At 46.6% G+C, this 22,175-nt stretch overlaps 1 protein-coding gene across 14 annotated transcripts in view; it reads right to left on the bottom strand.

Moving 5' to 3' along the window:
* NCAM1 (neural cell adhesion molecule 1) overlaps window positions 1-22,175 on the bottom strand; it is a 294,892-nt gene that overhangs the window by 16,976 nt on the left and 255,741 nt on the right. For 8 of the 14 annotated variants that reach the window (XM_072822027.1, XM_072822028.1, XM_072822034.1 and 5 more), the window contains 2 exons: window positions 20,733-20,864; window positions 1,915-2,039 (listed from right to left, as the gene is read on the bottom strand). In XM_072822027.1, coding sequence (XP_072678128.1) covers window positions 1,915-2,039; window positions 20,733-20,864 — 257 coding nt within the window. Of the gene's footprint in view, window positions 1-1,914; window positions 2,040-19,619; window positions 19,635-20,732; window positions 20,865-22,175 lie in introns of all 14 variants that reach the window. The other 6 variants (XM_072822025.1, XM_072822031.1, XM_072822026.1 and 3 more) reach the window with 1 other exon arrangement.

The following is a 22,175-nucleotide window of genomic DNA, read 5'->3' as shown; positions in this document are numbered from 1 at the left end:
TAAAAACTGTCTTTTGTTGAGCGCCTACTATGTGCTGGCCTGGCCCTAAAGGGTTTCCTGAATTTTCTCATTGTATCCCTACAAACCCTGCCCGTGAAGGGCTTTGTCAGGCTGCACGGTTGCTTGGCTGTATGTCACCAGGGGCCCAGTTTTAATTTAAAACAATTTAAAACAAAGAAATTCAGCTGTCTACGTCTTCTCTCTCTCTGAAAGGCTTCTTTCCTTGGCAAACTCTATGAAAGAGGCAACCAGAATACAAAGCAAATATTATGTTAAACAAAAATACTAATAGCATATAATAATAATATTTAGCAAACACTGAGTGTTTGAAGTGGAAGAGAGAGGACAGGTAAGGTTGTTGAAATCTAACGTATTTCAGTGTTCTGTCCCCATAGTCTTTTTAAGGCAGACCTGCCCGGCACAGCCATTATGACTCTTCTGCAAAACTGATGTCTCTCAGGTAGCCTCGTATGGGAAGTGTCTCCAGCACCAGCCAGCATCTTAGCAGTGATTATTACAGTTACCATGTATGGGGAGTGAGGGGAGGAGTTTCATGTGTCAGGCACATTTCAGGTTCTTTGCTTATATTATAACTAATCTTTATAATAACTTGATAAGCCATTTTATTCCCATTTTATGTATGGAGAAATGGAGGTTTTTGGAAGACCTATTGAGGGCACAAGCTGGTAAGTGGTAAAGCTGAACCTGGATCCCATGTCTGTCTGGATCTACACTAGCATAATAAGGGCCAGAGGCAGCCCACCTGACCACATGTCCACTTCCCATGGGCTGTGCTGGGCTGCCACTCAGTCCTGGTGTCCTATTCCACAGTGAGGAAGCCACAGGGACCTCTCATACAGTGGTGCTTCTAGGCTGGGCCTTAGGGAAGTCAAGAGAGGCCCTTCCTCCGATGTCAGCCTCATGCCTGGCTTCCCAGTTAAATGGGGAAGGGCTGAGTGGTCCATCCAGCAGCTGGGAAGTATGCCTGGTAGAGTTCTGTGCTGTAGTGACTCTCCACTCAGCCTAAGCAGGTAAGGGCTCACGCATCACTTCAGTGGGGGCTGATCAAAGAGAGGGAGTAAGTCAACTTCCTTGAAAAATCCTTTCTATTTGAAGAAAGAAAACTGTTCTCTGGTTCATTATTTCCTACTGGTAAGAAATCCTAGCAAGAGGCTATTCCCAGTGCCCAGACACTGTCTCTAAATCTCTCAGTGACTGATTGTGGTGGGCGTAACCGAGTATCACTCTAAAACTAAAAAAAGTGAGAGTAATTTTCATCATGGGGGCTGGAGGTGAAAGGAAAAATGACAGACAAACCTTAAATGGTAGGCAAACTATCTAGAAAGAAAGGGTTCAGGGCCAAGCTTGCTGTGAGCAGGATCAGAACAGCTCAGGTCGGGTCTGAGGGGCAGATGGGAGCTACATTTGGGGTGGTAAGGCAGCCGAGGGCAGGGGCAAAGAGCCCACTGTCTTCAGACAGACCTGGATTTTAACTCTGCTCTCCTAGCTATGAGAGATCAGGGTTCTCGTGGGGACAAAATGCACATGATCGCAGTGCCTGGCCCAGGACACACACTTTGTCAAATGCACTGATTATGAATATCAGTATATTATTTCAAAAAGTATCAGATAATGGCAAAATCACTTTACAGAAATTTCCAGAAGCATAAAAACCGATCATGGTATGCGTCTGTCTCCACCACAATCATTTTAAGGGTTTCAGAAGAGTCCCAGGGCAGACACGGCCCAATGGCTGTAAGTCAGTCTTGGGATTTAAAACCCTGACCAGGGCCCCTGAGCCACCTGCAAGACACAGGACGTCTCTGCCTGCTTGGGCTCCGCACCTTGTTGACATAACAAGGTGGGTATCGGAGTTGCAGAGATGGGGGTGGAGACAGGGCAGGAGACACTCACCGCTCGGTACTTGACCAGGTAGTGTCTGATGGGGGAGCCGCCGTCATCCTGCTTGATGAGGTTCACCTTAATAGAGTTTCCATCCTCGCCCATCTGCCCTTCGAGCTTAGGTGCGCTGGGTTCCCCTGAAACAGCCAGTTAATTCATGTGACATTTTCACCCACAAGAGGAAAATCTGATCCATTAGAATGGGATGTAGCGTTGGGGTGGGGCTGGGCTTTTTTTTCTTGCTTTCTCAGAAACTCAAATGGTTAAGAAGCAATAAATATAAAACTTTGGGCTCCAGTTAGATCCATCAGACTTAGCCCCAAACTGGGAGTGTCTTTGGGGAATGTTCCGGGAAACCCTCCCTAATAGTACAATCCTTTTACCATTTTAGAAACAGGATTTTTTTTTTTAAATGTCTCTCACTCGTACTTGCATTTTCTTTTTGCTGCTCTTACAACTGCAGATTTAACTTTGATGAGCCTGATACATTTTGAGGAACAGACTGAAATACAAGAAAATGTGTGTAAGCGCTTAAGGAGAAAACTTACACCCACAATAATAATTCTTCAAAAAGTGGCCAGTTTCTTCCCGGGATATATGATTCATCCTGGGGGTCCTGAGCGACCCATCCCTAACAGAGGTGGAATGATGCCACATTCTTGTGACCCGCTTTCCATGAATTAAATTCTATTACTTAGATTTATTGAAGAACATGACAAGTTTCCAGTTGTGCTTAAATAAAGCCCAATCTGCCACGGGCAAGGCTCCTGTAAGCATCCTGCATTTATGGCTCAACCGCCTGAGTGATAATCCTTGGCATCTCGTTTAAAGTGACAATCATTAAAATCTTTTTGTTTGTGCAAAGAGAGAGGGGGAAAATTGTCTTTAGCGTTTCTTAACAGAAAAAAAGTCGATGTCTCTGTTTGCAGTATATTTGCTCAGCTGTGAGTCCAAGGTGGGTTTTTGTGGGACAAACTACCAGGGCTGGGATGGTTTTTCTGTGAGTCAGATGCTGCCTTACTTTAGAGAAACTATTTCATTAGTGTGTGCTGAAAGCAATGAGGTGAGATAATGACATAAAAAGTTGAAATGAAGATTTAACACACTTGGGAGTCCTGCACTTCCTCCGAGGATGCAACTGTGTCTAGTTCATGGCCTCAGACAGAAACTTGGGAGCGCTTATGAAACAGTTACCCTCTGGGTGGGTTGTCCCGGCTTGTTCACTGGTGGATAGAATCACAGACATGGGACCGAAAAACCAGAAAGGTTTGTCACCAGGCTTCGGACCTCATCGCCCCCAAGTGTGCTGCTGGCCATTTGTGACAAGGCTGCTGGCAAAGCCAACTGCTTTGGGAACCTCACACTGGCTACTGGTCCTGCTCCCCACTTTGAGACAAGAAGGAACCAGAGATGGAAAGCTAAGGGACAGCCCATGCTACTCAGGCTGGGCCTGTGGCGCACACCCCCTACTCCCCCCCACCCCCGGGAGCCCGTTAGAAATGCAGATTCCATTTTAACAAGATCCCAAGGTGACCCATGTGACATTTAAGCTTTGAGAAACTGTTGTGATGGGGACACATGGAAGCTGTGACCAGGAGGATGCATCGTCTTAAATGTCTGAGGGAGAAGGTGTTTAGGAAAAGTTGTGCTTGTGTTTTCTTTTTCCCCAATCCATGATTAAGGAAAAAGAAAACCAAGAGTAAAAAAAGACAATGATAAGGCGTTAGGCAAAGACTTGTCCTGTTTTCATGCAGCTATCTAGCTGCTGTTCCCAACTCTTCAGTGGAAAATATTTAGGAATTTGGTTTAGATAATGTCAAGGTGGGCACAGTTTTCAATTCTCTTAGACTACTCTAAGTCTTAGACAAAAATTTAGTAATGTCTTACTATACATATCCAGTGCTAAGCAGAAACTCAAACAAAGTGGAGGATATGTCAGAACGGGGCAGGTATGTAGAGTCACCAGTGCTGAATAAATGGGAGTATGAGGCACAGTAGAACTTTACAATTCTCATCTCTGAAGTAGGGTGGCCAACTCATTCTGGCTGGCCCAGGCCTTTCCAGGTACTAACGCTGGGAGTCCTGCACTCTGGAAAAATCCTTAGTCTCAGGCACACTGGCATGGTTGGTGGCCCGAGACTGAATGGGGATGGGCATTAATGATGACTTTTGTATTCAGAATCGCAATACTGATTCTGTGATGGTCTATTTGCCTTAAGAAGGAGGGAAGGAGGTGGCATCGGTGGCCCTTCCAACACATTCACCAGGCAAGGACCCAGTCCCTTCCCCAAGGTCTCCTTGGAAGGTAAACAGAGATGAATCCACTGGGACTGTGCTGGCTGCACTTTCCCTATCATCCCCTTTCAGATTTGAGCACTGTGGGTTTCAATGCTGAATCAATACTGCAAAACATGGGACTTTGCTTTGGGAAGAACATCTACTTAGAAGAGTTGCTCTCTTTCATGTTTGTCGGGATCCCTGTAAAACTGAATGTTTAGATAAGCCTTTGCCTCACTGTCCACATATACAAAATATGGCCCCTCCGGGGCCTCCCTCTAGCTCTGCCAGCACTGTGACCCGATGAATGTCACTGGGTTAGGATGAACTACCCAAGAACACCTTGGCTATTTTCGCAACACTGTGAAAGACGCAAGATAAGGATGTCTTGCCAATTTGAGGGGGTTGCACCCTAAGAGCAGTAATTCCACATCTTTAGGGCACAGGGTTGCCTCCTCCCTTTTTTTTTTTTTTGCAATTTTAAAAGTTACCCTCCCAAAAGTCCTATCTTTGAAGAGAGATCCCAACTCTCTTCAAACACCTCTGAACAAAAATCTGGCCCAGGAACCTCTGCAGAAACCAACAGCCCCAATGAAATTAGCCAAGTCTTATCTTTGGGTGTGTTTCCGAAAAAGATCATGGGAATCATAGAGAAATCACTAAAAACTATACCATGGTTAGAACACAGTTCTAACATTTACCAAAGCTGGAACGCTATAAATGGCTACCATTTTATCAGAGTGATGACCACGTTATTCTGACGTGTATTACTTTCTCATAGAATGTAGAGCATACCATGTCATGTTGAGGTGTATCATTTAAAATGCTTTAACTATGATTTACTCAACAAACGTTTACCTAGTACCTGCCTTCTAGGTATCAGGTAGTCACTTAGGCACTGCAGTTTTAAAGGTAAATAAGGTTTGGTTTGACAAATGAAAAGAAAAAATTGACTTATGGTCAATTCTTCAAAAATAAAAAACTGTGGGGTCCTTGTAAGAAAGCATAACCCGTCCTGTGACAGTTTCCTACGGGAAGATTATCATCAACTAGCACCAGAGATCCACCTTGTAGCTATGAACTTGCTATAGTCTCATAAAGGTGTAGAAAGAGCAACGTTTGTTTAATGAATTGTCTTATCCATCTTCAAATGTTCACTGCCTGTCAGTGTTTCTAAAGACTACAAATAGGCGAAAGAGACTGCTTCCTGAGCTCTCAGCGAGGAGGCTCCAGCCATGCCCTGGCATTCGGGAGGCTCGCTGCTTTACTGAACACATTAGGAGAGGAAATTATTTAGAGGGTCCCAATGTGCACTCTGTTCTGAAATGGCTGCTCTGATTGAAATCATTATGGGTAATTTCAGCAAAACCAATATCGTAATTATTTGTGAATGTTGGTTTGCGATTCAGCAGCAATCGGTAGGTTGCTCCAAGAAAACCCCTGGGGTTAATTACACCTTCTGAATTTAGCTTCAGCCACGAGTCAAATTTTCCCCTCAAATATTTTATGTAAAGAATAAAAACAGCAGCACCTTCAAAATAAACCTTGCCGATAACAAATATAAAATATTAGGCAGCCCTGGTATTTGCTAGAATGTAAGTCATGTGTGCAAGAAAATAGGAAGGTACCATAGAGACCGCATACAGTCAGAAATGTTACAGACATGTCCTATAAATTCCCCCTAGAAATCATAATTGAAATGTGTATTTCAGGCCTTGCAGATTGTAGGTTCTTTGTAATTTTTGTGCTATTGTGCCCTAAAATCGGAGTCAGCTTCATGTCCTTCACCGCGTCAGCACAAGCCTTGAGGTCAGAAAGCTTACCGCTGGATATATGAATACCGCGACAAAAATTATAGCAAGCCCCAGGCGTTTGGAACAGCATTTGTGAATTTTAGAAGGAAAATAATATTATTCTACTTCTCACTCAAAAAAGCCCCAGTACCAAGAATTCTATCTTCTGATTGAAGTGCTGAGAGAGGCCTGACCCACACTCTTTCCTCATCCACTTTATTCTCTCCTCCCAGAGGGGTCTGCACAGAGTTCTGGGCAACTGAGTACAAACCAGTGATGGATGTAGGGCTTGCATTAGAATCTCTCCCTTTTTCTAGCAAATGGGATTATCTGGCATCACAAATACTGTTACTTTGGTGTATCCTAACTCCCGTTCCCTTCGATGAAGTACTGCTTGCAAGCAATCTGAAAACTTACACATGCCTGTTTGTTACTTTAGAAGAGTCCATAGTGTATGATTTGGCTGTTCAAATATGAAGCCCATTTGATTTTTCCAACTCAGGAACGCTGGAAATTACATCTAGAGGTTAGAAGCTTGACTGGTCCTTGGGGGAATGAGCAAATTACCTAAGAAATCAGGATTCGCAGTTATCAGCCTAATTGTCCTTCCTGAGACCAAGCTCTGTGCCAAACAAACGAATCTAATGTGATCTGAGCGGCTTCCATCTTTGGCCCCCTCCAACACCCTGCTCCCCATGATGCCCCATCTGACAGCTTACTTGGCTATTCTAGGGGTGCTGAGGGGGCTTCTGACAGTCCCAGCGAATGGCCTACCATGCCTGGATGGGTTTCACTTTGTTCCAAGCACTGATGCCCCAGATCAGGTGTTGGGAGTAAAGCATTCCTTTTCTCCTGAGTGAGCTCTTTTCCCTTTGTTGTTAAGAATTTACTTGGGGAGCACGACCCGACTCTTTGCTGTCTTGGTCACCAGGTCCAGGGAGTGCTGAGGGACCCTACGAGTAGGTATGGGCACGGCCAGTTCCCCAGCTCTTCCAGAAAGGACGTTTGGCTCTGAGGCCATGGTCATGGGGGCACCTGGCCTACATGTCCCTTTTGAATTGGGTTTAATTACGAATGTGAATGTATGAGCTGGGGGTGGGTGGGGAGGTGGGTGACAGCCTGGGGTATGAATGAAGCAGCAACCAATGAACTTTGACAGGCTGAACCACAGAGACACCAAGTCCCTTCTCGTGGGTGTCATGAAAAAAACCAACAGATTAACTGATCAATTATCTTTGTTTCATCATCCTAAAAGAAAATATGACCACGAAGGTGTGGCTTGTGGTTATGGGGCTGATCCAGGCTGAGAAATCAGGGCTGAAATAACCTCCAACAAGCAACTTGGCTCCTGCCTCCGAGGCCGCAAGGGGGTTTGTGCACATCTCCAACACTATTTCACGGTGTGAGGTTACTCATAAGGAAGCAGGAGGCTCCGGAGAGGTTTCAGCCCTCATGCTGCTAAGCCCTAGGAGACTGGACCCTTTCCAAAGCCCCGGTCTCTGCACCCAGGATTTGGGCTGACATGCCCACTGCCTCCCCCTGCAGACCCTTCACGCTAGCTCTCTACCAGCAGTGCAGGGAATCCTTAGGAATAAAGGCCATTAGAGTAGAACCCCTGGTGAAAAGTCTGTGTCGACCTGCCAGAGACCGTAGCAATCCAGACACACAGCTGTAAAAAAATAAAGGAGGGAGTGGAAGGGGTGGTTAGTGATGTTTTCAATCTAAGAAGGAAGAGTGGGTGTTAAGGAGTTTAGTTCATCAGAACCAGCACATGTCCTAGTACGAGAGGCAGTGTCAGTAGCTAAAGAAAAGAAGATCATTATGAATGGGTGGGGGTGGGGGTGGTGGTGGTGGTGGTGGTGGTGGTGGTGGTGGATTCATGCTCAGACATGCAGCACACAGACAGAGGGGCGCTGGGGGCTTCTCATCACACACATGCTGGTGGGGGGAGGGCGGGGAGGCCCATTTACAGAGTCCTCGTGGCTGAGGGAGTCACCGGAGGCAGGAGGCCAGGCCCTGACCAGGTGCCACAATATTAAAAATGAACTTTGGCATGGGAGCATCTTAGGTCAGCACAGAAGCCCACTCCTGGGAGAGAGAGACTCCTTGCTTGCTGAAACCTTCCTCGGTTAGGCCCTGCTCACCTTAAAGCCTTGCTGATGATGTCCAGAGAAAGGAGGCACTCATGCTCTTAACTAAACTTTATTTCTCTCCTCCATAAATTTTATTTGCTCTGACCTCTCTGTTCTCTGAAATTTTATTACTAAAGGCCACTTCCTGTTGCTTGCAGGAATTCATCTGAATAATGAGTCCTCTGCCCGCCCCTCTGCAAATGGTCAGAGAGGGTCTGTCACAGAAGGGAAATGTGGTTCAATGGGAGGGTAATCATGCTTTCAAATTCCACAGGTCCTTCAGGGAATTTATTTATTTATTTATTTATTTATTTATTTATTTATTTATTTATTTATTTTAGCACTGGCTACATTTTTACTGACACCCAAGGCAACTGTAGGAAACACCTTCAAACATTTCTTGCCTTGCTTAAAATGTCTGGCCGAGAGCTCCCTTCAGAGGGGTGGATCAGTGTCAACCTTGCTCATGTGGTGCTTTGCCTCATCCCAAATTATAGCACCGCACAGCAATGACCAGACTTGTTAGTAAGAAAGAAACTACCGGGTTTCAACTCACCATCTGCTCCTCCTTCAGACCTCAGGAGGCAGATCCAGGCTTTTCCCTAGTACATTAGCCTTGGAACCGTCACCTCAAGTCTTAAAAGAACACAGTCCCCCTCAGGGAAATCATGAAACCACAGTATTCTGGGTGAGAGTTGGGAGTTTAGAAAATCTTCAGCTTCCAATATCGTCTACCCTCAGACTCACAGACTAGGTTGCCTTTTAAAGGTAGGAAAAGCTCAGAGTAAACAGCAAACATCTTTTTTGGAAATGATGGGAGGCTCTGCCCCAAGGCCTCATCCAGGAGTCTGGTTGTAAATGGGACTCACCAGGGGCACAGTGGCCACACCCAGAACGTTGGTGTCCTCAGAGGTGGCCAGTGTGCGGGGTGAGCGAGAGGGAGCACCCACGGGGCGCTCACGCCTGGGTGGCACGCAACGGAAGGACAGACCAGGAACAGAGAACGTGCATGCGAGACAGCTGTGGATGGTTTCGTCCGTGGGAATGTCGCCCAGTCAGCTCCTCAGAGACGTGAGGCCCAATGGGACCCCCCCTGCATGCACGGGCACACTGGGCGGTTATTCGGGTTAGTTTGGCTTTCGTGATCAAGTGCAGCCTGTGTGTGTCTCAGGTTGTGACCCAAAATCATAATTTTCGGTTAGAAGAAAACAGAATGTGTATGACTCCCCCGGGCAGGCTTGGAATAGGTGTTTGATTTTACAGTGGGGAAGCTGTGAGCTGAGGCTTCCTTTTCTCTTTATGGCAAACGAGGATTTTTTTCACAAGGTTGTGACAGTCACAATATTAACTAATTATTTTGTCACCGCTATGCACTTAATTACATCATTTCGTTTCCTTTGCTGTGAGGGTCAATCATGGGCTCTCGATTACAAAGAGATCTCCAGTCACGGTAACTGCCAACTTCTGCTTTTATTTCCTCCTCGCCCTGCCCAGGGGGAGGGTCACTCTTAAACGGTGACACGTCAACAACCCACACTGCTTTAATTCCAAATTCTTAAATCTCTCATTTCAGTCAGCCCTCAATTTGCATGAATTTTATGAAGCACTCTCATTGGTTTTGAGCAAACAGAACCACTGCAACTCATACATTTCTCTCGGACGCATTTCAGCGTTGTAAACAGATACATTTCACATTTTCACAGAAATGACTCACTTTAGAGCAACTGTGGTTTTCAGGACTACTGGATGAAGTTAAACAACAATGTCATAAAGGTAATTTACACAACTGCTTTTTTTATGAACTATCTGGGAGAAATTCAAGTTTGCAAACTGCATCATGGTGAGTGCGGTTTAACTGGAGGCAGCAGTTTGCAGGGCCAAGTTTCAAGTGAAATGTTAAACCAGAGGCTGTCATGTATCAAATGGTCATGTCAAGGCTGCAAAGAGTGATGAATTCTAGAGGTGAACTGAGAACAGGAGAAAATCTCTCAAATGGCTTCACTTGGGAAATCTGAGACGGGAAGGAACGAGTGGGCCCTAGGTGCCAGGCTGTGGTCCCAGGTTTTATTTCCCTAATCAGAACAAAGAGTTTTACCTTCTGTTCACCAGCGTGGACGACATCATCAGCACCATGCAAGCCACATGACAAAGTCACATGATACGCACGCACATGATTGGTTGAAAGGAAAGGAGGTCACATGGAAAATACAAAAAATTAAAAACTGATGTAAACAATGGGCAGGGAGAAAAATCAACAACAAAATCACAGACTAAATAAAGGGAGAAACCAAATTAAATTAGCAGCATCTATAGGAAACATTGGGAGGCAGTAACACTGCCCGGAAATAGAAGGATAATAAATCATAAAGAGCATTTGGTTAACGACACCAATAAGCATTAGATACAATTGCAAGACTGCATATTAATACCACACCAAGGAGCATGTAAACTTGTTTGGAAATAGGGAGGTGTTTCTGGTCAGGACCCGGATGTCAAAGTCAATCCAGGAGACTGTTGAAGGAAAAGAAAAAAAAAAAAAAAGCAAGTTATTATTCACAGATTCCAGAAATGTCTCGGCAGCTTCAGGAAACAAGAGCAATGAAAGTGAATATGGATCGGGCAGGAGACCTCCCAAGACTGTGTGCCCTGTAAGAACAAAATATTATGTTATATTGAGAAAAGCCATCTCCTTTTTCCTTCAGTGCTCGAGGAGAGGGGGCACATGAGCTGAGTGAAGTTTGGTGGATGGAGGCCAGAGAAGGCAATCCTGGGGTCCCTTCTCACTTCCCTGTTCATCTACCCACATTATCCTGGAGTCCCCAGTGAGATACCCCAATTGAGACGCCTATAAAGGAGGAGGCCAGTGCAGAAGGGAAGAGGTTTCCTTCTGGTGGTGACGACGATGGCTCTGTCGATGCCAAACAACAAAACTGAACCCCTGGCCCCATGAGCTAAGACTGTGGACTAAACAAGTGCTTGGACATTTGTGGATAGTTGTTATCTAGACCCATGGCTGCACTGTGAAGATATAGATCTGACTTAGACAACAAAAAAAAATGGTTTTCTTGTTTGGATTTATCTATATTCCTTCTTTGTCCTCTGTTGTACTTATGGTCTAATTTGTTACTGAATGGCTTACCCTGTCAAAAGGCATTTTGGGTTTCCCACCCTAACTTGCAGAGGCCAACGGGAAGTGCAGGCTATTGCTGGTTGAAGCTAAGAGGAAAAGCGCAAAGAGGAGAGGTGGAAGTGTCTTTCTGTGCAAAGCACACTGTTGTTTAAAAATAACCTGGGAGAAATGCTTGAGCCCAGTTACATATCCCTTGCCACTTGTGAGCTGATCGAACCTGTGCTGCTTACTGTTTGACACTGCACAGGCTCTGGCACGTTCCAACCAAGCATGCCCTGCGGGGATTTTATACAAATCAGTTTCTCTTTTGATTTTATCTAGGATACCTTCATTCATAATTATAAATAGATCACCACACACCCACACTCACACCACACCCACACACACATTAGCAAAAATAGGAGACATTATTTTCAACCCTATTGAAACCCTATTGGCTGGTGATCGATGGATTTTTGTGTAACTTATAGCTACTCTTGCTGTCCCACCATGTTTACATGTGCTACTACATGCCTTATTGTAACAGGATTATGCTCATGCTAAATACAGCCTGCTGCCCAACTGTGACAGTCTCTCCTTATATCCCAGTATCCACCGGGACCCTACAATTTGGGTCAGTAGTCAAGTGGTGCCAAAAAAAAAAAAACCACAAACTTTCTTCTCTTTTGATGTCACTACTGGGCATCTTATCTGTGGACAGAAATGTCTGATGTTTAAAAATTAAACGTACAGCAGGGGAGAAACATCTAATTCATCCTTAAGGAAAAATCTGGATTCAAGATTCCAGGAAAGACTAGTCTACAGTGACACACGTTAAGTATGACCCGAGCTGTGCAAAATGCATTATGCAGCCTTCTCCTACGATGCCTGGCACATGCACAGCACCGAACTGCAAAGGACAGGAGCGTGGCTGTTAGAAGAAGAAAGGGTTAATTGCATTCTTGCTTCAAATGCAAAACAAAAACAAAAACAAAAACAAAAAAACCCCAAAAAACCAAACCAAACCAAACCAAACAAAAAAAACAAACAAAACAAACAAAACAAAACAAAACAAAACACCCCACAAAAGCATCATCTGAGTGAAACCCATGCGAGCAAGTTCATTGTCACCCGCTCTGCTCTGCTGACAAAATGAAACCTCAAAAGCATCAGGAATTAAAATTCATTGCAGCAACACACACAGAGAACACCAAGAAAGCAGACCCTCAGCTACGTTCTGCAGTAGAAAAAAGAACCATTTCATGCAACACACAGGGCCAGGAAACTCTTTTCTTCTCTGTTCAATTATGTATCAGAAACCATGGCCCAGGGAGCGGAGAGGGAGCTGTACTTTGTATACCTGCTTTCTCTCTTCTCTGACTACTGCTCAATGGATGCAGGTTGGTTTTCTTTTTCTGTGCATTCAGAAATATTATAAACCCGAAACCCGCACACGCCTGTGGACACCACTGTAAACACATACGCACACACGTGTGCACGGGGGCTCCTGCTGACTTGGGACTTGAGTCCTAACCCACAAAGTCACCTCATAAGAGCATTATAAAGGTTAGCTTGGAACACGTCACCGTTGCGATGAAGTGTCATGTTTTCCACAAGTCTGGCCTGGACTCTCCCCTCGGCGATGGATTCCAGAACTCTGATCTGGACTCTCAGCACACAGGTGTGAGCAGGCCTGGCTATGCTTTCTGGGGCCGCCACCTTCCCAGCCCTGAGGAGAGCTGGGAGGAGGCCTCTCCCTCGGGGCGCTCTGTGACCTCCTCCTGTCCCCTTGGCCCTGCCACACGATGTGCCACAGAGCTGGGCACACTCTCAGGAACGAGCAGCCACTTCTCTCTCTGCTGCACCCTCTACTTCTCCCCAGGCAGCATTTTCTCTGTCCCTTCCCTTGTTCTTAGTCTTAGCTACTTGTGTGCATACGTGTGTGTACACATGTTTGTACATGTGAGTGTACGTGTGTGTGCCCATGCTTCAGAGGGGAGGAGCAACAAAAGCCAGAAGGAGACGCTGTTCTTTTGTCTCCTTAGGGTTTCTCTAATCCTATCCTGTCTTTTCATGTGAAGGGAAATTGGGAAAACTCTCTTCATGCAGAGTAGTCTTCGAATGATCATCCCAGCCCTTTTGGTGGTGCTGGGTCTGTTCCCCTGGCCACGCAGACAGCATGCTTAGGAAACCACACCAGGAGAGGACCTCCATGCGTTCACAACTGTGACTTTTAATACAAGGGACAAGGACGGGCAGCACCGTGACCCGGAGGTCAGCTCTGCAACCAACAGTTATGGCCAAGAGCCGTCGTAACTCTGTACTCACTAGCTGGTTCTGTGGTTGTGAGGGCAGGAAGAGGCCAGGTTGCTATGGAAACACGAAGGGCAGATAGAGCACAGAAAGGTGAAGGGGAGAGTGGAGATACAAATTGTATTCATAAGTGAATGTGTTTATTCAGAGGAGGGTGTGCGTACAGATACATAGATATAGATATAGATAGAAAGGGAAGAAACATAGTGAAATGGATATTTTCTCATTTCCTTTCCCCTTGATTTATCAATAGAAATATAGATATTTTAAAGGAACGATCAGAGATTTTGCTGACAAGTTACTCTCACTCAGCAAGAAGTAACATAACCCTCATGTATTCTTACCACAAATTCAAGCTACCATGGGCCTGGGCACTGTGATTTGAGTTTTTCATTCTTAGTCTAATTTTCACAGGATCGGCAAATCTATCCTTCATAGGAGAGACAGGAGCCCTGAGGCTCAGGAGGTTGAGTGACTCACTCAAGGTCACTGATTGTTCACAGAAGGAGTGGACACGGGATTTGAACCCAAGGCTGTCTCTAGTTCCCAAGCCTGAATTCCTGCTGCTAAAGCCACAGCCTGGAAAGCACTATCTGGGGTGCAGGGCCTGTGTCTAAGCCAAACAGATGCAATAGGGGGCTCCTGAGCTCAAGGCTGGGGTCACCTCCTGAGGCCGTGTGCAGAGAGCGGCGACTCTTGATGTGCCAAGGAGTATACAGCCAGTTGGGTGCCGCCACCCTGCCTGCACCCTTAGCGCCCGCTGGCATGACACCTTGGGCCTCCCGCAGTTGCAGTCTCCCTTTGTTATCCCCCTCTCCACCCGCAAGAGCTGGCTGCAAAACTCTAAAGAGTCGCAGGCACAGAGCTCTCTCCTGAGTCCCTGGGGGGAACAGAAGGACAGGGCAGCCAAATGCAATAAGATCATAAAAAGAGAGTGGCTCAGTAATGACGAGGCCTGAGACCCACCAGGCGACGTCACTGCCAGGCTTAGTGGTCTTGCTTCGGGGAGGGCAGACACAACTTGATAAGCGCTGTGATGTTTTTTTTAGGGGGGTGAGTGGGGTGGGGAGGAGGGCAATTACTCATCCTATTTTATAAAAGAGAAAGACAAGGCTCACTTGTGAAGGGTTAAATAATTTGCCGAAGCGCCTGCTGCCAGGCACATCTGCAAGCAGACATTGTTTATTTTCCCTGCAAATATTTACGAGACAAGTATGCATTTATGGAGAAAGCAAGAGCTACAGGCCTCACTATCTAATTTCAATGTCTGAATCCAACTGTGCCAATTAAAATGAAGGGTGAAAACACAACACCCCAAAGCATTTCTTATGACCCTGCAGAATAGATATTTTTCTTGGCAAATTCCTTCGGTTCCTCCAAATGTCAGCTTGGGTCCAGCCCATGAAGAATCCCGGGGACGGGGCTGGGCTGGGCTGCACCAGCCCTGGGAAGCCTGACTGCAGGATTTTCTGTCCAGAGCAATGTCTGTCACTTGCCTACTCTTCGGGGGAGTGCTGCCTCCCATGAATCTGGGAGGCCCTGAGCCTATTTCTCTTCTCATTTGCTTCTCTAAAAACCCGGCGCTGCTTTCTGCCAACAGAGTTGAATTATCACCTGGTGAAGGAGATAACATTACCCAGACCCACTATGGCTGGTGGAAAGCAACCTGCAGAGAGATGGATGAAGAAAATGATACTCACTATCTGGATGAGACAATGGAACAGGGGTGGAAGAGCTAGCAGGAGCCACTGAGGAAAGAAAAATGAAAGTGAAAAAAAAAAAAAAAAGGGAACAAAGCTCATTGAGGCACACAGACACTGAATGAAAATATAGAAGAGCCAACCCAGGGGTGTCAGTGGCAGAAGCTGAAGCGGGTTATAGCAAGGAGGGAGAATGCCGTGCGTGAGAGCAGGTGGCCTGCGGACCAGCAGAAGAAGGGCTCTCTGACTTCGAACTGGGAGCCTGTGTGCCTGCCAAGCCCCACGTTCAGGTAAGGGACTGGGCCAGGAGCAGCCACGGAGGCCTCCGACCCTGCCTCAAACCAACAGCCCATTGAGCAGGACCAGGACCACGTGTCAGGAGGAAAGAGAACCTGGACCCCAGTTTATGGTGAACGTGGGAAAAAGGAGGCTTTGGCCCTTCACGTGATAGATTTCTGCATGTGCTTCTAGACAGGCATATGTTTACACTCAGGGCACATACGTACAGCAAAGCCTGTATGCCTCACTCTCTAATCTCAACAGCCCAAAGAAACAGAAATGACTGTCCCACCTGATGTTTATTACTGGGTGAGGCCCAGGATGGCTGGGCATCTAGCTGACACTGTAACCATCACTGTCCTCCAAAACCCTACAGAAGGGGACTCTCTGGAGGCTGCTGTGAGTGTGGAGACCCATGCAAATAGCACTGAGTGTTACTCTCATGCTCTCTTGGAGGAAGGGAAAGCTGAAGAGACTGGGACTGAAATGAAGGAATGCTCAGGGGACCATTAGAAATGGCGCATCCATTCTGGACACTGACTAGATCTTTGGGTTTTCACTGGCAGATATTCAGTGGTTGTCCCATCAATAATCACAACACAAAGTCCCCTTTGATAGCGAGAGGAGAATCTGGAAGTACATCACTGTATCTCCAACACTGCCTTGGCACACTCATGGTTTGGTCTTCCTTTTGTCTTCCAGATGAGGCATCTCATTAAACCACACGAGCACAGTGTCACCGGAATCAGAGTGAGATGCCCACTGACCTCATCTCAAGCTCATCGTGACTTGATGGGCTGGTTCATTCAGGTGAGTGTATCTCTTTCTCTCTCTCCTTCTTTCTCTTTTACTGTTTTGGCTTGAATTGTTTACATCACTGCCCTTATTATTCTGACAAAGGGATGGAATTTTGTGTGTTTTAAACACAGTATGTTAAAATGCATTTAATTTATACTTGCAACGTGCCATCTGTGGGCAGAATGTGAAGACAAAAATCTCAAGATGCCTCTTGTAAAAGGTAGAGACTCCTTCATAACCCCTGAAAGAAATGGTCTATTTTACTTCATGGTTCAGAAGCAAATTAAGAGGTGACATCCAGGCAACAAAATTCTGAAGGTGTGTGGCTCACTCATAGAGAGGATGCAAAATCAAGTGTCATATCAGGTCTTTAGGGGCCTCAGCAATTCTGATAGGGAAGCAGCCCCCCCAAGGCAAACAAGTTGTGAGCTTTCCCCCTAAAAGCTTCATGACAACACACAGACATCTGGCCTAAAAATACATGAAACAGGGACATTTTTCCAGGCTGGAGTTCTATTTGTTTGTTTGGAGTCATCGATTCCTTGTTACCTTCACACACATTTATGAACTGCACACAAAGGGAATCTTCTAAGGCTGTCTAAGATGGCAACTCAGAAGCAGGATTCTTTGAGGTATTTGTGGCTTTGGCTAGTTTCACCCGCTCATCCCAGCTTTGACACAGTCATGCCCCGAATGTGGATACATCTATTAAGGAACCAAGAAAGCATCCCCATATTGGCACATCTCAAGGAACTTGAGTGATCAAATAAATGCAAAATGCACCGGCTCTCACCCACTTCCTCCTAACCAGGGTTGGGTGGGTGTCTGGCAGCAATAACTCTCTGTTCAGTATGACAGCTTATTGATCTTGTACCTTCCCCCCTTAGGATGAGAGTGCCCCTCGGGCCTAGCTCCAGTGTTCTGGGATCAGGCTGTGCATCTGCACCCCAACATCACCGGGGGGAAAGAACTGTCATTGGGTAAGATGAGCCAGTGTCAGACACCAATACCAACTCGGGCTTCGTGTAAGCATGCAGCTAAATGGTTGGCTGATTTTATTTACCTAATTTCCGACAATCTTTGTACCTTCTGAGGAAGGTGAGTGAGAACTCGGAGAAATCCTTCCTGAAACGTGCCCTTGCTTCCTAGTAGCAGTGGGTGAGTGTTGTCACGGCGGTGGTAGGTGCTGGAGTCATCCCTCCAAGTGTACCCTTCTTCAGGATGGGTCTAGATAGGCCTTAGGCTAGGCCCTCACTTCAGCCCTCTAGAGAGGTCATGAGGGTACCAGGAAGACCATAATAACTAATTTTAGCCAGAGTATGATGATCTGTGTATTCCCACGTGTGCCACTTCCTAACCCACTCAGGTTCTTGACAGAGGCACTCAGTGCTAAGGCTCTGCCATAATTCTCTTATTTAGAAGAAGTGTGATTTTTATTTTGAAGTGCGATTTTTTAAATCCTTTAGCCCATAACTTTACTAGATAATTGAGAAAACTAACCTTGCATGCCCTTAGCAGTGTCTGCTGCTATACCATTCATGAGCTACTTGGAGTGGACAGCTGACCCCTCCATTTCCCAGAGAGGCTCTTGGAATCATGGTGCAGGTAAGAACAAGGGCTAGAGGTCTCCCTTTTTTAAAAAAATTGAACAACGACTTTTCAAACATAGCATCTGTTTTCAGAAATTCTCACCTTTATAAGGGTTGAGTAGGCAATGATGAAAACCACTGATGGGCTTTGAAGTCTAAGACGCAGTTACTCTGATTCAGTACTCAAACCCCAGGTACTCGTTAGAAACTCAACGGGAAGCCTCATCTCAGCCCTCCTCTCTGTCAAGTAACTAAGCCACCGTTCATTTACTGATAAAATCCAAAAGAGTGGAAACAGAAGCTCAGAATAAGGAGCCAGGGGGAAGATGCTCTCCCATTCAGAGCTGCTCCTCTGAGCTCACTCGGGGCAGAGCTGCTGCCCAGGGCAGAGAGTTGTCAGTCTCAACCTGACAACGCCAATCCCCAATCCTGACTCCTTCCAAAACCGGTTCATTCAGGAGCCAAGTCTGCTGAGATCATGGATTTAGCACTTGCTCGGAATCTCAGAACGCCTACACTGAGCTACTTAGTTTCTGCTGTTGCTGCAATATTTCTGAATAAATTTTTAAAAGATAAGCTTCCCTGAGTGCCTTTCAGGAGCTAGGAGCTTTTTATGAAAAGAGTGTGCAGTTTCCTGAATACCTTTTCTTCCGAGTCTCTCTGGGTAACACTCCCCTCCCACTATTCTGAGCTCAGCCCAGGAAGCAAGAGGCAGGGCTTGGCGGGAGTGAAGCCTGGGGGCATCTTGCAGGCCAGATGAGACCTTTCGGGCCCCCCAGAGCAGCAGGCCAGCCTTCTGTGACCCTTGCTCCTTATATTTGCTATTTACAGCTCACATGTCCTTCCCATGGAGAATCCCCCTCTCTCTATGCTTGGCAGTGAAGCTACCAAGTGGCTGGCTAGCCTTTCCTAAACATGGAAATGCACGTTGCCAAGAACCCGGTGCTAGAGCACAGAGCTGACCGGAAGTGGGGATTTAAGTCCCTAGCAGCTGCCTGCAGCACATACTTGTGACTCAGACCCAAAGCTCAGGCTACCCTTTACAATTACAGCTGTGAGGCTGCCTGGGTGGCTCAGTTGGTTAAACATCTGACTCTTGATCTCAGGGTCATGAGTTTGAGCCCCACATTGGGCTCTAAAAAAAAAAAAAAAAGAAAGAAAGTAACATAAAAAGAAGATACAATTGCAGCTGCTGTTTGGGCCTCCCAGAGCCCTCCAGCTCCTATAGACAGAAAAGGGAAGGGGCTATGAGCTCAATTCTTTTATCTCCTGAAAGCAAATGTGAAAGTCCTTTCAGGTGCCTTTTCCCGTGAAGGGATTCTGCGTCCCCGGTGAGGCTGTGGTCGCCTTTCTGGCACCCCGGCAGAAGGCGAGGTGGTGCGATCGCATGTTACCAGGAGACTACTTGGCACATTCCCACCGTGCTTGGCTTGGCACGCATCAGCATGGCCGCAGGGTCATCGTCACACACAGAAATTAATAAATACACACAACTTCAAAGGACACAAAAGTTGCATGCTCTACAACAGGACGAGTGTTAGCCTCTTGGAGTAACCTACAGACATTAGCAAGAGCACAACTAGACTAAGGTCAGTGTGGTTAGGGCCCGGACAGTATCATCTACTTCAGCCTAGGGAACAAAAGGGGTACCAGAACTAAATTAAGAACTAGGACTAGCAGATGTTAACACTATCGAAACAGATAATGAGGTATGAAGAGGCACTTACGTGGAAGAGAGCTGTCTGCATTTCCCATGGATGGAACACAGACGAAAAGAAAAGACAAGAGACAGACCCAAGGGGGAAAAAAAACAGATGTAAAAGAAATGAATAGGCTCTGCAAAGGACATGGGACTGGAAATTCAAATTATCAAGTTATTTCAAATCCAGAAAGAAGCAATTCCTGGAGAAGGAAGATGAGGCAGGCTTTCTGTTCCCGGAAGAGTTAGTGGGGGGTGGGGTGGGGGGGTGGGGGTGCTTTTCAGGCCTCTGGCTTCAAAGAGAAGGAAGTGAGGGATTGCCCTGTGTGTTTGTAAATCCCAGGAACCAGAGAGGCCCCAGGGAGCTCTGTGACCACTCAGAGAGTCTGGTGCTAGGCACCTTCGCCAGCTGGGCAGACGCGTGATCCTCCCAGGGCAGCAGTTTGGGTCTATGGAGGGACTTTACCAAAGCAAGGTTTGCCCTGAGCCTGCCTATTTGTGGGATGGGAGGAAAAGCAAGGCAGGCAGAGTTGAAGGAAAGAGGGAGCGACGGAGGAAAGCAAAAGCCACCCTGAGTGGATCAGGGAAAGAGGCCACGGGGAGGAAGACTGGCGTGTGCTCGCGGCGGGAGGGAGGAGCAGGACGCAGGGGCCTCAGCCCTCCTTTCCCTTCTGCCTTGTTGGGGTCTTGCTACTGCACTTACATCCCATAGCGGTCTCCTCTTTCCTATAACGTGATATCTCTGCTGCATCAAAAATCCCACGCCTCATTATAGGAACCCTCCTCTCTTCCTTCAAGTCACAGGATGCTTTAGGGCCTTTGTGACCTGTGTCAAGAAACGAAATCTCCCAAATCCCTCCAGGAGCTGCTGGTGTTTTGCCGCCCTGGCTGTGATGCTAACAAGTGGGACCAGCTATCACTGTGACAGGGTCACCAAGCTCTTTGGGAAAGACAGCATCAGGGGCTGGGTATCAGCCATCACTGAGGGCCAAGGAGCTAGGAGGTGAGCCCTCCCTGAGCAGAGCAATCTGAAAGGCAAGAAGCTGTCATCCGAACAAAGGATGGGGCGGCTCAGGGGCGCCTCTGCTCCCAAGGAGAAGAGGGTGGGTGTGGGAAGAGGCAGGGTGCTGCTTGTACTTACGGACTGGCTGTGTCTTGAACTCGGAGGCCGTGCTGATCTCACCCAGGCCCTTGCCATTCAGGGCCGCCAGCCGCACAGCGTATGTGGTCTCGGGCTTCAGGCCCACAATGGTGACGATGCCCTCCATGTTGGCTGTGGTGAGAATACGAGAAGGATCACAAGGGGTTTGGAAAGCTTATTGGTAAGACGGCGTAGTTGCTGTGGAATACCACACAGTGGGTCCTCAAAAAATTAAACTTAGCATTGCCATGTGATCCAGCAATTCCACGTCCGGGTAAGTACACAAAAGCATTGAAAGCGGGAACTGGAACAGATACCGGGACACCCACGTTCACTGTAGCACTGCTCACAATAGCCAAACAACCCACGTGTCCATCAGCAGGTGAGTGATACACCGAAGGTGCTGTGGATACAGTAGTATCGGTCGGCCTTGCCCAGGAATGAAGCTCTGACACGTGCTACAATGCAGTGAGCCCGAGGACATCAGGTAAGTGAAATAAGTCAGACACAAAAAAGGACAACTACTACATGATTCCTTCATAGGAGGTACTCGGAATCGTCAACTACACAGAGACAGGTGGTAGAAGGGTGGTTGCTGGGGAGGGCGGGAGATGGGATGGAGAGTTAGTGTTTACCGGGCGCTGAGTTTAGGATTACGAGAAAGGTCTGAAGATGGATGGTGGTGATGGTTGCGCCCAATAATGTGAATGTACTTAACGCTGTTCGACTGTATACTTAAAAATGCCTAAAATGGTAAATTTCATAGTCTACGTATTTTGCTACAACAAAAATAGAGCCAGAAAGTTAATTATACTTGAACTACAAAAATATACAAAAGGGGAGGAAATCCAGCTGTAGCAATGGCAAAAAGGAAAAAAAAAAAAAAAAAAGCCAGCTGGACAGATTGTTAACACGGGACCAACTCGCCGTAAAGTTGGTGTGAGGTTTCAGAGGGAAGTTAGGGAGGAAAAGAGATTATTTTCTCCTGGCTCCAGTCCTGATGGCACAGAAATTCCTCCCAGGCTGCTCCCCCAACACCAAAAGCTGAAGGAGTGATGGAAGCTTCCTGGTGAAACAAATTCTCAGTAAAACCGGGTCAGAAGGTGGTTGCCCCTGTTACCACATACAGGACTGGGATTAAAACTTTCTATAGGAACAAAGCATACTTCACTGACGTATCCTGATTAAACCCCAAATGGAGAGTCAGGTACATTTATAAACTCAAACCTCAGGGCAAAATGGTCTGGGCTCTGAATCTTCCAACTGCAGGCATCCAAGGGTCATTGTTTACACTTTTAGTTTGGAAATAATATCTCAGGCGGATTTAAGAGCAGACTTTTCTCTCTGGCAATTTGTTATTTGGTTAAAACCACAGTTACATGACAGTCTCCGAGTACACCAAGCAGGACCGGATGGGTGATGGCAGAGAACCTGCTGCCCGGG

Source organism: Canis lupus, chromosome 3 (genome assembly GCF_048164855.1).
Source record: "Canis lupus baileyi chromosome 3, mCanLup2.hap1, whole genome shotgun sequence".
Classification (NCBI taxonomy): Eukaryota; Metazoa; Chordata; class Mammalia; order Carnivora; family Canidae; genus Canis; species Canis lupus.
Note: the sequence above shows the minus strand (reverse complement) of the source record. Positions and strands in the feature narration are given on the sequence as shown.